The sequence below is a fragment of the Carlito syrichta genome, unplaced genomic scaffold, assembly GCF_000164805.1.
Source record: "Carlito syrichta isolate Samal-C Ts95f unplaced genomic scaffold, Tarsius_syrichta-2.0.1 Scaffold302582, whole genome shotgun sequence".
Classification (NCBI taxonomy): Eukaryota; Metazoa; Chordata; class Mammalia; order Primates; family Tarsiidae; genus Carlito; species Carlito syrichta.
This window is the reverse complement of record NW_007246678.1, coordinates 245,435-259,619: the sequence shown is the minus strand read 5'-3', so window position 1 is coordinate 259,619 and position 14,185 is coordinate 245,435. Positions and strand designations below refer to the sequence as shown.

General features: G+C 37.6%; 1 protein-coding gene across 1 annotated transcript; it reads left to right on the top strand.

The window, feature by feature from the left end:
* Window positions 1-6,699: 6,699 nt before the first annotated feature.
* Window positions 6,700-7,892, top strand: CYSLTR2 (cysteinyl leukotriene receptor 2). Its single transcript, XM_008056949.2, has one exon. It carries the CDS (start codon window positions 6,856-6,858, stop codon window positions 7,870-7,872), a length of 1,017 nt encoding a protein of 338 aa, XP_008055140.1. The 5' UTR covers window positions 6,700-6,855; the 3' UTR covers window positions 7,873-7,892.
* Window positions 7,893-14,185: the final 6,293 nt, after the last annotated feature.

Below are 14,185 nucleotides of genomic sequence, written 5' to 3'. Positions count from 1 at the left end.
TGGCGGCTCCCGGCCACCACAGCCTTGACCTGCTGGGCTCCAGCAATCCTTCCGCCTCAGCCTTCCATGTAGCTAGAATTACAGGCGCGCGCTACCATGCCTGGCTAATTTTTTTGATTTTATTGTAGAGATGATGTCTCGCCTGCCCAGGTGGGTCTCGAACCCCCAGGCTCAGGTAATCCACTTACCTCAGCCTCCCAAAGGCACGGAATTACAGGCTGAGCCACCGAGCCCGGCAAGAGTTCTTAACTCAAAGCAGCAAAGTCTTCAGATGACACTTGGTGAAACTCATTTTTGTCAATCTCACCCAGCTCAAGACTACCAAAAATAAAAAAAATAATAAATAAATAAATAAAATAAAATAAAACTAACAAAAAACTCCTGTAACTGAACAAGTTGACTTTATTAGTAGTTACAGCAAGGTTATTGAGAGCCTTCTTCCGTTTTCCCAGGGATCACATCTCCAGGTGTATGTACAGTGTGGGCAGATTGGGGAGGGTTGGTGTGATTAGGGAGGGGAAACTTGTAAAATCTGTTTTCCTAAATATATAATCAATGTTAATAACTATAATAATAACTATCGAGCCGTTCTTTCTAGGTGGAATTTTGCAATGATCTTAGGATATTGTACTGATATCACACTTAACTTTTTTAAAATTAAACTTTTCACTTTTATTTTTTATAGTTATTTATTTAATTTTAGATTCAGGGAGTACACATGCGTATTTGTTATACAGATATATTGTGTAGTGGTGGGGATTGGGTCTCAGGTGCCCCATTCTCCAGAGAGTGAACTTTTCACTTTTAGATAAATACAAATTCTCACATAGTTTTAAGAAATAATCAAGAAATCTCTTATACTCTTTCCCTCCGTGGTAACATCTTGCAAGACTATAGTATATCAGAGCCAGGATATTGACAATGATACAGTTATGATACAGAACATTTCCATCACAACAAGGATTCTTTAAACTGCCCTTTTATAGCTCCATCCATTTCCCTCCCACCTTCACAGCAGCTACAAATCTGTATTTTCCATTTCTATAATTTTGTTATTTCCAGGATGCTATATAAATGGAATCGTATTGTATATAATCTTTTGAGATTAGTTTTTGTTTTCACACAGCACAGTTCCCTGGAGATTTATCCAAGTTACTGCATGTGTCAATAGTTTACTCCTTTCTTTGCTAGGTAGTGTTCAATGGCATGCATGTACCACAGTTTGCTTAACCATTGACGAATATCTGGGTTATTTCTAGTTTGGAGCTATTGCAAATAAAGCTGCTATAATTTCACTTACCTGGGAGAAATGCCCAGGAGTATAATTACTGAACTGTATGGTAGTTGCATGTTTGATTTTTCAGGAAACTGCTAAATATTTTTTCTTCCATAATGACTGTATCATTCTACATTCTCATCAGCAATGTGTGAGCAATCTAGTTTCTCTGTATTTGGTGTCACTATTTTTCAGTGTAGCCATTCAGATATGTAGTGATATCTCTTTGTAGTTTTAATTTTAATTTTCCCAGTGGCTAACAATGTTAAGCACTTTTTCATGTGCTTATTTGCCATCTGTATATCTTCTGAAATGTCTGTTTATGTCTTTTGCCCATTTTTGAATTGAATTTTGTTTTTAGTGTTGAGTTTTAAGAGCTCTTTGTATATTCTAGATAGTCCTTTGTTAACATGAATATGTGGTTTATAAATACTCTCAGTCTGTAGCTTGTCTTTTCATCCTCTTAACAGGGTCTTCTGCAAAGCAAAAATTTGTGACTTGATGGAGTCCATTTTATCAATATTTCCTTTTATGGATTATGTTTTTTATGTCAAATCTAAGAATTCTTTGCCCAGTCCTAGATCCCAAAGATTTTCTTCAGTTTAAAAAAAAATGTATAGTTTTACATTTTACATTGAGTTCATACTCCATTTTAGCTAGTTTTTGTATGAGATTTGGTTTAAAGTTTATTATTTTGCATATAGCTATCCAGTTGTACCAGAACTTATGAAAAATTTCTTTCTTCCACTGAATTGCTTTTGCATTATAAAAGATCAGTTGAGCATATTTGTGTGGGTCTGTTTCTGGGCTTTTGTTCTATGTCTGTCTGTCTATCCTTCAGCCAATACCACACAGACTTCATTACCATAGGTATAAAATAAGTCTCTAAATTGGATGAATTGATTCTTCTCACTTCAATTTTCCTTTTCAAAATGTTTTAGCTGCTCTAGTTCCTTTGCCTTTCCATATACATTTTAAAACAATCTTGCCTATATCTACAAAGTATTTACAAGGATTTTATTGGGAATTGCACTTATCCTGAATATCAGTTTGGGGAGGATTGAAATCTTTGTCCTGGTGAGTCTTCCAGTTTATGAACATGGTACATTTTGCCATTTGTTTATAACTTTGATTTATTTCACCAACATTTTGTTGTGTTCAGCATACAAGTCTTGTAAAATGTATACCTAAGTGTTTCATTTTAGTTTTGCGTTAGTGTAAACGACATTACATTTTAAATTTTTGTGTCCACATGTTTACTTCCAGTATATAAATATGTAATTGATTTCTCTATGTTTATTTTGTATTCTGCCACTTTGCTAAATTCACTTATTAGCTCTAGGGGGCTTTGGGGGTGTGTGTGTGTGTGTGTGTGTGTGTGTGTGTGTGTGTGTGTGTGTGTGTGTGTTTTAGGTTTCTAGGAATTTTCTATGTAGATTCTTATGTCTTCTGCAAATCAGGACTATTTTATTTCTTTTTTTTTATCTATATGATGTTTACTTCCTTTTATTTCTTCTTTTTTGGTCTATATGATGCTTACTTCCTTTTTTTAACCTTATTTCACTGGTTAGGACCTACATCACTATGTGAGAGTGGACTTTCTTGCATTGCTCCTGACATTAGAAGAAGTACTTAGTATTTTACCATTAAGTATGATATTATCTGTATGTTTTTTGTATATGCTTTTTACCAAGGAAAGTTGAGGAAATTCTTCTCTATAACTATATTTCTGGTTTTGATCATAAATGAGTATTGAACTTTGTTTTATGTTTTTTTGTGGGTGAGGGGTAGGGGGGTGGGATGGGGTCTCACTCTGTCACCCAGGCTGGAGTGCAATGACACTCTAGACTGCTACTGCAGTCTAAACCTGCTGGACTCAGGCGATCCTTCTGTCTCAACCTTCCAAGTAGCTGGAACTACTTGCACATGCCACCATGCCCGGCTAATTTTTCTTTTTTTTTTTTGTACAGATGAGTTCTCATCGAGTTGCCCAGGCTGGTCTTGAACCCCCGGGCTTGGGCAATACTCTTGCCTCCACCTCCTAAAGTCCTGGAATTACAAGCATAAACCACTGTACCCAGTATTATTTTATGCTTTTGAAAAAATATTAATTGATATGATCATGTAATTTTTCCTCTTTAACCTAGTAATATTTATTATATTGACAGACTTTTTCCCAATTTATTTTATGAAGCTAGTATTCCTGTAATACCCAAACCAGGCAAATTTAGTATAAAACAAAAAAGACCAGGAATATTGAACCAGTCTTGCATGCACAGAATAAATCCTACTTGGTCATGGTGTATAATTATTTTTATCTATTTCTAAATTTTATTTGCAAATGTTTTGCTAAGGGTATTTTGTACCCATATTCATAGAGGATATTGATCTTTAGCCTTTTTTTTTTTTTTTTTTGGTTTGTTTTGTTTTTAGAGTTAGGGTCTTGCTCCATTGCTTCAGGCTGGAGTGCAGTGGTATGATCAAAGTTCACTGCAGCCTGAAATTCCAGGGCTCAAGAGATTCTCTGGCTTTGGCCTCCCAATTATCTGGGACTACAGGTTTGTCACCATGCCTGACTAAATTTTTAAATTTTTTGTAGAGATGGGGCCTTGCCCTGTTACACAGGCTGATTTCAAACTCCTGGCCTCAAGTCATCCTACCACCCTAGCCTCTCAAAGTACTGAGATTACAGGTGTGAGTCACCATACCTGGTCTTTTTTGTTTTCTACCAAATTTGCCCGTCCCCAGGCAGTTTCCTGAAGTGAGTTTCTTGTAGACGGTATTTGTTGGGTCGTTTTAAAAAATATATATTCCAATCTGCCAATCCATCTTTTAATTGGTATATTTACACCTCTTATATTTAGTGTAATTATTGATAAATTAAGGGTAAGTCTGCTGTTAAGGATGAGTCTGCTGTTTGGGTATTACAGGAATACTAGCTTCATAAAATAAATTAGGAAGTATATGTTCTTTTCTATTTTCTGGAAGACATTTTGTGGAATTGTTGCTAATTATCATTTAAATAGTTGGTAGAATTTTCCAGTATAACCATGGGGACTTTCTTTTTGAGTGTTTTCAATTAAGAATTTAGTTTTCTTAATAGTTATAGGGTACTCAAATTATCTACTTTATATTGGATGAGTTGAGATAGTTTGTATTTTATGAGGAATCAGTCCATTTCATCTACCTTGCCACATTGATGTTTGTAGGGTTGTTCATAGCATTTCCTTATTATTCTTTTGATGTCTGAGGTATCTGTAATGACATCTCCTGTTTTATTTCTAATAGTGTTACTTTATATCTGCTCTATTTTTTGTTAATCTTGCTAGAGGTGTGTCAATTATATCAATCTTTTCAAGTAACCACTTCTTTGCCTCATTTATTTTCTTTATTTTTTGTTTTCAATTTCCTTGATTTCTGCTCTTATCTCTATTATTTCTTTTCTTTTATTTGCTTTGAGTTTTTTTGTTCGTTTGTTTTGGTTTCATAAGATTGGTTATATTATCGATTTGAAAATTTTTCCTTTTGTAATATATGCACTTAGTGCTATACAGTTTCTTCCCAACACTGCATTTGCTGTATCTCACCAATTTTGTTAGTTGTATTTTCATTTTTATTCTGTTCAATATTTTTTGTTTGTTTGGTTCCCTTGAGTCTTCCTCTTTGACCCATGGATTATTTAGAAGTATGTCGTTTCGTTTTCAAGTGTTTGGAGAGTTTCTTATTGCCTTTTCTGTTGTTGATTTCTAGTTTGATTCCATTATGCTTAGAGAACATACTCTATATGATTCTAGTTATTTTAAATCTGTTAAGATTTTTTTGTCCTGGGTCATGATTTACCTTGGTATATGTTCTGTGAATGCCTGAAAAAAAATGGGTATTCTGTTCTTGTTGGGTGGAGTGTTTTATAAATGTTAGTTAGATCTTATTGGTTAATGATGCTTTTTAGTTTTTCTGTATCCTTGTTGAGTTTTTGTCTATTTGCTCTATCAGTTGTTGAGAAGGAGTCTTGAAGTCACAAACTAGAATTGTGAATTTGTTTATCTCTTCTTTCAGTTTTATCAGTTTCATCTCACTTGTTTTACAACTCTATTGTTGGGTGCATACTTTTTAGAATAGGTATGTCTTCTTGAATAAACCCTTTTATTATTATACAATGTTCCTCTCTGTCTCTAGTAATTTTTTTGTGTGGTGAAGTTTACTTTATCTGATACTAAAATAGCCATTTCATTTTTTTGGATTGCATGTACTTTTCCATTCTGTTACTTTCAACCAGCCAACACGTCTATTTGAAGTGTTACTTTTCTTTCTTTTTAAAAAAATATATAATAAAGTTTATTGTCACAAACTTCATTGAATTTATTTTCTTCATTTTTCAAAAAAAATTTTTATTTTAAAGATGTGGGGTATAATTCATGGTTAGGTATACAAGTGTTCATTATGTAGGTACCCTTGTTGATGAGGTGTTTCCCTCCCCCAGCAATTTCCCTCAATTGCCAATCCCAACCCCCTCCCCAGGCAGTTTCCTGAAGTGAGTTTCTTGTAGACAGTATTTGTTGGGTCATTTAAAAATATATATATTCCAATCTGCCAATCCATCTTTTAATTAGTATATTTAGACCTCTTATATTTAGTGTAATTATTGATAAATTAAGGATAAGTCTGCTGTTTAAAAAATATTATCTGCTTTTTTTCCTGCCTTTCTGTTGGTTACTTGAACACTTTTTAGAATTCCATTTTGATTTATCTGCAGTGTTTTGAGTATATCTCCTTGTGTGGTTTTTTAGCAGATGCTCTAGGTATTACATTACATATGCATTACTTATCACTATCTGTTAGCACCGTTATTTTAGCAGTTCAGATGAAGTGTAGAAACCTTACCTCCTTTTATATCTCTTTACTTACTCTCATTTAGAGCCACACCAGACAGTGCTATAGTTTTTTTTCATCCACCAAATGTAACTTAAACTCAAAAAGCTAATAACAGCCTATTGTATTTACCAATATTTTGCCTTACCATGTTCGTTTAGAGAACTTCCTCTAGTCATTCTTTTAAGATAGATCTGATGGCAGCAAATCATCTGAAAAAGTATTGGTTTTCTCCTTATGCCTGAATGACATTTTTGCTGGATATAGAATGAGAGGTTGACAGGTTTTTTCAGCAGTTGAGAAATGTGCCCTTTCCTCTGTCCTCCATAGTTTCTGATCAGAAATCTGCAGTCCAGTAGTTTTAGTTTGCAATATTGCAGGGAGGTATTTATGTCAACATGGGTAGTATGTCACAAGTTCCCTAAGTTTGAGGCCTTAGAGTCAACTAAGCAAATTGGTGGTCATTCTACATTCTATAAATTATCATGAAATGTAATATAACATATAGTAAAGGCTTAACAAATATTTTATAACTCAAGTTTAGAAGAAAAACTAGTATTTCTTTCCATTTCATTGCAACCTAGAAAGATATAATCAGTGGACAGAAAGGATAAAGGAAATACACAAAGTAACTTTTTGTGTCTCTTTCTTTTTAACCCAGCATGGAGAGATAATTTATATCCTTGCATTCATCCATCTCCATCTCAGAAATGGAACCAAATGGCACCTTCAGCAGCAACAACAACAACAATAACAAGAACTGCACAATTGAAAACTTCAAGAAAGAATTTTACCCAATTGTATACCTGATAATATTTGTCTGGGGAGCCTTGGGAAATGGCTTGTCCATATATGTTTTCCTGCAGCCTTATAAGAAGTCGACTTCTGTGAATGTTTTTATGCTAAACCTGGCCATTTCAGATCTCCTCTTCACAAGCACACTTCCCTTCAGGGTTGATTATTACCTCAGAGACTACAATTGGATATTTGGAGACTTGGCCTGCAGGATTATGTCTTATTCTTTGTATGTCAACATGTACAGCAGCATTTATTTCTTGACTCTGCTGAGTGTTGTGCGTTTCCTGGCAACTGTTCATCCCTTTCGGCTTCTCCATATCACTAGCATCAGGAGTGCCAGGATCATTTGTGGAGTCATATGGGTCTTTACCATGGCTTCCTCAGCAAAGCTTCTGGACAATGGCTCTGAGCAGAAGGGCAATGCTACATTATGCTTGGAGCTGAATCTCAAAAAAATCACAAACCTGCAGATTATGAACCATGTTTCCTTGGTGGTGGGCTTCCTGCTGCCATTCTTCACACTCAGCATCTGTTACCTGATGATCATTCGTGTTCTACTAAAGGTGGAGGTCCCAGAATCAGGGTTGCGGGTTTCTCACAGGAAGGCACTGATCACTGTCATCATTGCTTTGATCATCTTCTTCCTGTGTTTTCTGCCCTATCACACACTGAGGACTGTTCACCTGGCCACGTGGAAAGTAGGTGTATGCGAAGACAGGCTGCATAAGGCTGTGGTCATCACACTGGCCTTGGCAGCAGCCAATAGCTGTTTCAATCCTTTGCTCTATTATTTTGCAGGGGAGAATTTTAAGGATAGACTAAGGTCTGCCCTCAAAAAAGGACATCCTCAGAAGGTGAAGACAATGTTTAGCTTTCCTGCTTGTGTATGGTTGAAAACAGAAACAAGCATGCAAGGAAATACTAGGTGAGGCCTGTTCTCACATCCTTGTATCCACCTTCATTCACAAATTGTCTCTAAATGCCTTTGTATTTATATCATTCCCAACAAATGTTGATTCTCAATATTTAATTGACCATGACTTTTGTTAATAATGCCTACTTTAAAAATTCCATTAGATGTGTTTTCAATTACTGAGTCTTAATGAGGGATACAGGAGGAAAAGTTCCTACTAAAGTCTTGCAAGCTGAAATGTCAGATTAAGGGAAAAGGAACAGCACATTGGATCCTGCTTTTCATCAGATTTTGTGCCAGACATCTGGCCCATTAAACTTGCTAAATTCTTAACTTTAAGACAGCCACAACTTTCCAAGCTTCTTCGTTTCCTCTTCCCTCTTCAATCCCCTGGGATATGGCCAACTAGCAAAGCTACTCAAAGGGTCTCAAAGCAGGTAAGAAGTACATACTAAGAACTCAAGGAAAGACTGTGAAGAAGGCTGCTCTGTAACAAAGCAGAGTCAAGATCCCAAACCAGAACAGTGAAAGAACAGGGTGGGATGAATTGAAGCAAGAGAGATCTGGTGATAAGTAGGAGGACGGAGTAAATTCATTTTGTACTGGGAGAGAAGCTCTAGCACACTGAAAGCAAGAATGTTTCCTTTGACTGTGTCTTTCCAGGGGGTTATGAAGGACAAGAAATGAAGGAGGGGGACCTGGACATTGCCCTAAGGGATGAAGGAATGGTCATGGAAGAGAGGAGAAGTGGGGATCATGTACATGTTTCTCAACTTTACTTTGAGATTTGGGTTAGGACTGACTTCATGGCAGTTATCACTCCTTCCCTTTTATTTACTGGGATGGAAATCAGTATAGAAGAGGTGACTCTAAGAGTTTGGGTTGGACATGCAGGGAAAAGATGGAGTAGAGGGCAAGTTGCAAATGTTATTGTACCCCTGACATTCTATGAACATTTTGGCAGAATATGAGTAAGGTGATGCCACCATTTTTTGGCGGGAGTGGAGGGGAGTGCAGAAAAACCCTAGGTCATGGGAGGGCATCTTCTCTTCTATTGAAACAAGGCTAAGGATACTACCAACTACTACCACCTTGACCACTGTACTGCTAACAATTGAGTGCCCTCCCTTTGCTAGGAAGATTGTGCCAGGCACTTCACATTCACACCCATTTAACATTCACACCAAATTTCCAAGTTTCCATTTCATAGAGGAAGAGATTGAAGGCAGAGAAATCAAGAATCCTGTTCAAGTTTACACAGCTAGTAAGAGTTTTAAAAATCTCCATGTAGAAGTGTTGGCTGGGTACTCTCTGCACAGCTACCTTGCAGACTTCCAGGAAGAATGATTGAAAGTCTGAATAAATGCTCCCCTCCCCAAAAGGGTACTTTTCCTTTCTCACTCTCACTGAGGTTTTCATTTTGGAATTGTTGAGCCCTGGCACAGTAGAGGGAGGAGTAGAGGTAGTGTTTTGAAGGTAGGGAGGGACTAAATCATTCTTCATATGGCACAGTATCCTTCCCTTATTCAGCTACTAGAATGATGACAGACTCACACTCTGTTGAGACAGGATCCTGGAGGATCCCCCTATGGGGAAATTGCCTGATCTGAGAAGAAAGGCTAACAGATAAAGACAGTTGGGAATCCTCTTACACAAAGGCTTGATGTCTGCCCTATTACCCGCCTGACAGTAAAGTCTACAATGCAACTAATCCCTCCCACTCACAGAGAGCATCTGATCCACCTGTTAGCACCTCACTCTTAATTATGAACCACAATCAATGATCACTACACATTTGAAGAGAAGATCTAAAATGAAAGACACCGACAAATAAATGAGAGGTTGAAGACATATTCAGTATAAATGGTCTCAACATTTTTATTACCCTTCACTTTTATCAGAAAGCTACTGGAGAATGTGTTGCTACAGAACAGGAGATTTTATTTCCTCTAAATCAAGATAGAGGAAAACATGACAGCTAGGAAACAAATAATCCAACACAGGAGAAAGGTGAAGAGGATTCCTAGATTGTTGGTATGCAGCAGGCTTTAAAAGCAACTCATTCATGTTGGAGCAGAATTCTCAAAGGACTCTACAAGAGATGTCTCCAAGAAAGACAAAAAAACATAATTGATGTGCACACATTGAGAGTGATTTATATTTCTCTTGAAGAGCTTGAGATAAACTAGTGATAAATATATAGAAAAACAAGTCAGTGAAAGGACAATGCATTATTAAATGCTAGAGGAAAAGAAACCTTTGTATAAAATGTACACTACATGGCTCAGCTGTGAATAATATTTCCATACAGAATAATGTAAATATATTGTAATATTTCCTCTTATCTACGGTTTTATTTTATGCAGTATCAGTTACTCATGGTCAACTATGGTCCAAAAATATTAAATGGAAAGTTCCAAAAGTAAATGCTTAAGTTTTAAATTGCATGGCATTCTGAGTAGTATGTTGAAATCTAGCATCATCCCACTCCGCCCTTCCAAGAATGGGAACCATCAGTCCTTTCTTCAGCAGATCTATACTGTATATGCTACCCACCCCTGTGATCAGATCGACTGTCATAGTATTGCAGTGCTTGTGTTTATGGTACTCTTATTTTACTTAATAATGGACCCAAAGCATAAGAGTAGCAATGCTGGCAATTTGGATATGTGTCAAAGAGAAGACAAAAAATGCTTCCTTTAAGTGAAAAGGTGAAAATTCTTAACATAATAAAAAAATTGCCTGCTGAAGTTGCTAAGATCAGCAGTAAGAAGGAACCTTTTATCTGTGAAATTGTGAAGAAGGAAAAACAAATTGTGCTAGTTTTGCTGTCACACCTCAAACTGCAAAAGTTGCAGCAACACTGTGTGATAAGTGCTTAGTTAAGATGGAAGAGGTGTGAAATTTGTGAGTGGAAGGCATGATTAACAGTGTTCTGAAGAACAGCAATTGAATTTGATATTATCCATGGTTTCAGGCATCCAATGGGAGTCTTGGAATGTGTCCCATGCAGACAAGAGAGGCTACTGTAGTGAAATACTGTGATAAATTTTTTTTTCCAGGAAATGAGGGGAGAGTGTGCATGTTTCAGGGAGGCATCAGAAAGCTAAGCTGTCATCTTCCACACAGAAAGTACATAATAACTAAGTCTAGGAGATGATGAATAACTGTGTAAGCATGTTATATAGCAATAGGAGGTAAATCCCAGAAGAAGCAAGGAAAAGAATGGACTGGAGCCAGTGGTGGCTCAGTCTGTAATCCCGCGCCTTTGGGAGGCTGAAGTGAGTGGATTGCCTGAGCCTGCGGGTTTGAGACCCGCCTGGGCAGGTGAGACCTCCTCTTTACAATAAATCAAAAAATTAGCTGGGCGTGGTAGCGCGCGCCTGTAATTCCGGCTACTCGGAAGGCTGAGGGGGAAGGATTGCCGGAGCCCAGCAGGTCGAGGCTGCGGTGGCCGGGAGCGGCCACTGCACTCCAGTCTGGGCGACAGAGTGAGACTCCAACTCAAAAAAAAAAAAAAAAAAAAAAAGAACGGACTGGGATGGCCTCTGGAGAGAAGTTGTGGACCAGAGAATAGGGTGGGGATTCCTCTGTTTCTTTTAAGAACTGTCTAACTTGTGAATATGTATGACTGAAGTAAAATAAAAAATTAAGTTAAAATTAAATTTAAAAATTAAAACGAATTTGAAGGGTGTTTTTTGTTTTAATGAAGAAGATAATCAAGGCTACCACAAATGGAAACTTAACACTGACAGGAGAAAAGAAAGCAGGAAAAGACTAGATTTGGATTTTAGTCCTTGAGGGAAGCCCAGCAAGCCTTTCCTGAGAAGCAGCTCCTCTCTTAAGATGAGAGAAGTTACTTCCTGGGGTCAGTGGCTTGATATGTCACCTAGGATGTTTTCAGTTGCAAATAGCAGAAAACCCAACTCCAAATGGCTTACATAACGAGATTTTGCTATGTCACATAACTGAAATATTCAAAGAGAAGGGTCTCTGTGAGCCTTCCTCTACAGGTGTTGGACTTGTCACATGGATGAATCCCTCCATAGTAACAAGTTAATTGCAAGATGCCTGAGGTTATATACTTCCTTATTTGTTTCTAGAGAAGAAACACGGTGTCTTCTACTCAAATAATCTAGCTAGAGCCCTGAGCTTTGTGTTGATTGGACTTAGATCACACACCCACTTCTTTTTTTTTTTAATCAATATTTTTTATTATGATATTGTGAGGTACAGTTAAGGGTTAGGTATACAAATATGCTTCGTTCAGGCACCCTTGTTGATAAGAGGTGTCTCCTCATCTCCAGACAGATATTTACTACCGTTAATCCCATCTTCCTTTCCCTTCCCCCCATAGTTTCCCACCACTGTCAGTCATTTTCTTATAGTATTACATTGGATGTTCAAGGTCCACTATATGAGTGAGAACATGTGACACTCAGATCTTTGTTTCTGTGAGAGATCACTCAGTATTATAGACTCTAGTTCCATCCAGGTTGCTGCAAAATTCATGATTTTGTTCTTTTTTATGGCTGCATAGTATTCCATCGTGTACATGTACCACATTTTAAAATCCAGTCCTCTTTTGATGGACAGCATGGTTGCTTCAAGGTTCTTGCTATTGTGAACAATGCTGCCATAAATATACATGTGCAGGTATCTTTTTTATAGAGTGATTTGAGACCCACTTCTAAACCAAACTACGGAAGAAAGGATTACTCTGACTAGATAAAGCTGATCAGAGTCCACACCTGGATTAGGGTTTGGGGCCAAACTCACTGAAATCTCAGCTGGGAAAAGGTAGAAATAGGGCTTGCAGAGGTCACAAATGCCTGGCAAATGAGGTAGAGAAAAAACTGCCAATCATTCAGGCAACCAGGCTGGGTGTGGCCTGTACCTGAGTGGAAGGTCCAGCCGCTTCAGAATGATGGTCTCCAGGAAGAAGGGCAAAAGCTAAATTTTGAGTTTCTATTGTGAAGTCATAGGAATTTTCAAGTGGCAATCAGAAATCTCAACAACCTCTCAAGAGTAGAATAGCCCAGACAAAGCTGGGAGTAACTGAGAGGTCCTTGGGATGAGCAATATGGAGGAGTTGTGAGTTATTAGTGTCTTTAGCCCCATGGGGTGTGTAATGTGTGTGTGTGTGTGTGTGTGTGTGTGTGTGTGTGTGTGTGTGTGTGTGTGTGTGTATGTGAGAGAGAGCAAGAGAGTCAGAGACAGAGAGTCAGAGACAGAGACTTGATGACTTACTCTTCATTTTTTTTTTCAGCCAGGAAAAAACCTCTTGCTTGGGAAAAAAATGTTGTCCTTGGTGAAAGAAACAAAATGGAAGTCTGTATTTACCAAAGTGAAAGCCAGGAATGTCCTGCGGTTTTAGATACAGCTCTTTTTGTTTGAGAGATTAGGCAGAAAGCAAAAACATACATTGCTCAACTGGGAGAAAGGATTTTTGCTGTGTAAACTTTGGCAGAATTATGATCCTAGAACTGTGCTTCTTCAGTAGGAATCTAAGAAGCAAATGCCATTGTATTTGTAACTATGTTAAATGACAAATTATCTGTTTTTTAAAATTTAATTAAACAGATTTGCTATTTATTCTCAAGCAGAAATATTGTTAAACTGGTCAAAAATGGGTTGGGAGAGGGGATTAGCAAAATACTTAGCTTTCTAAAGAGAATTCATTTTTTTTCTTGAAAAATAGCTTGAAAATAGAGGTCTAGTCAGGGAAGAGTGGGGAGGAGGAAAACGGGATAACCCTAGGGATATGGTGATGTGATATCCTTACCCCATAGACATTTCATTCCCAAATAGATGAAGGCAGCTGCTCAAGGTTGATAAAAACCAACAGAAGAAATATATTGAGCAAAAAACTTATTAGGATGTTAATATGTATTTTAAAACTCTAGAAATTTTTTAAAAGTATAGCCCCAGCATAAGAATCCACAGAGAAATTAAAGAAATGGACTGGAAACATGAGCTAATTTACCAGGGGAGTTGGAAAGGCCTCAAAAGGGTGAACTGCATGACATGCTGAAGAGCCCAGGGACATTCTGCCCATCCTCCAAGACCCCCGCCTTCCAAGTGTGGAGTAAACATAGTAGGGAGAGCCTACAGCTTTGGTCAGTGGACCAGTGGACCAGTGTGGACTGGTGTCTGATGATCAGAGTGGTCTCCTCGTGAGTTGGCTCATGTAGGACCTCAAGACATTTGCATAACCCTCAAATTAGAGAAAAATAGACTATTATCTAACTATCAAATTGGAGAAAGCTGGGCTCGGTAGCTCAGCCTATAATCCCACGCCTTTGGGAGGCTGAGGTGAGTGGATTGCC

Excerpts from the sequence above, each read along its gene's own strand:
- CYSLTR2 (XM_008056949.2), top strand. The coding sequence starts at position 6,856 with ATGGAACCAAATGGCACCTTCAGCAGCAACAACAACAACAATAACAAG.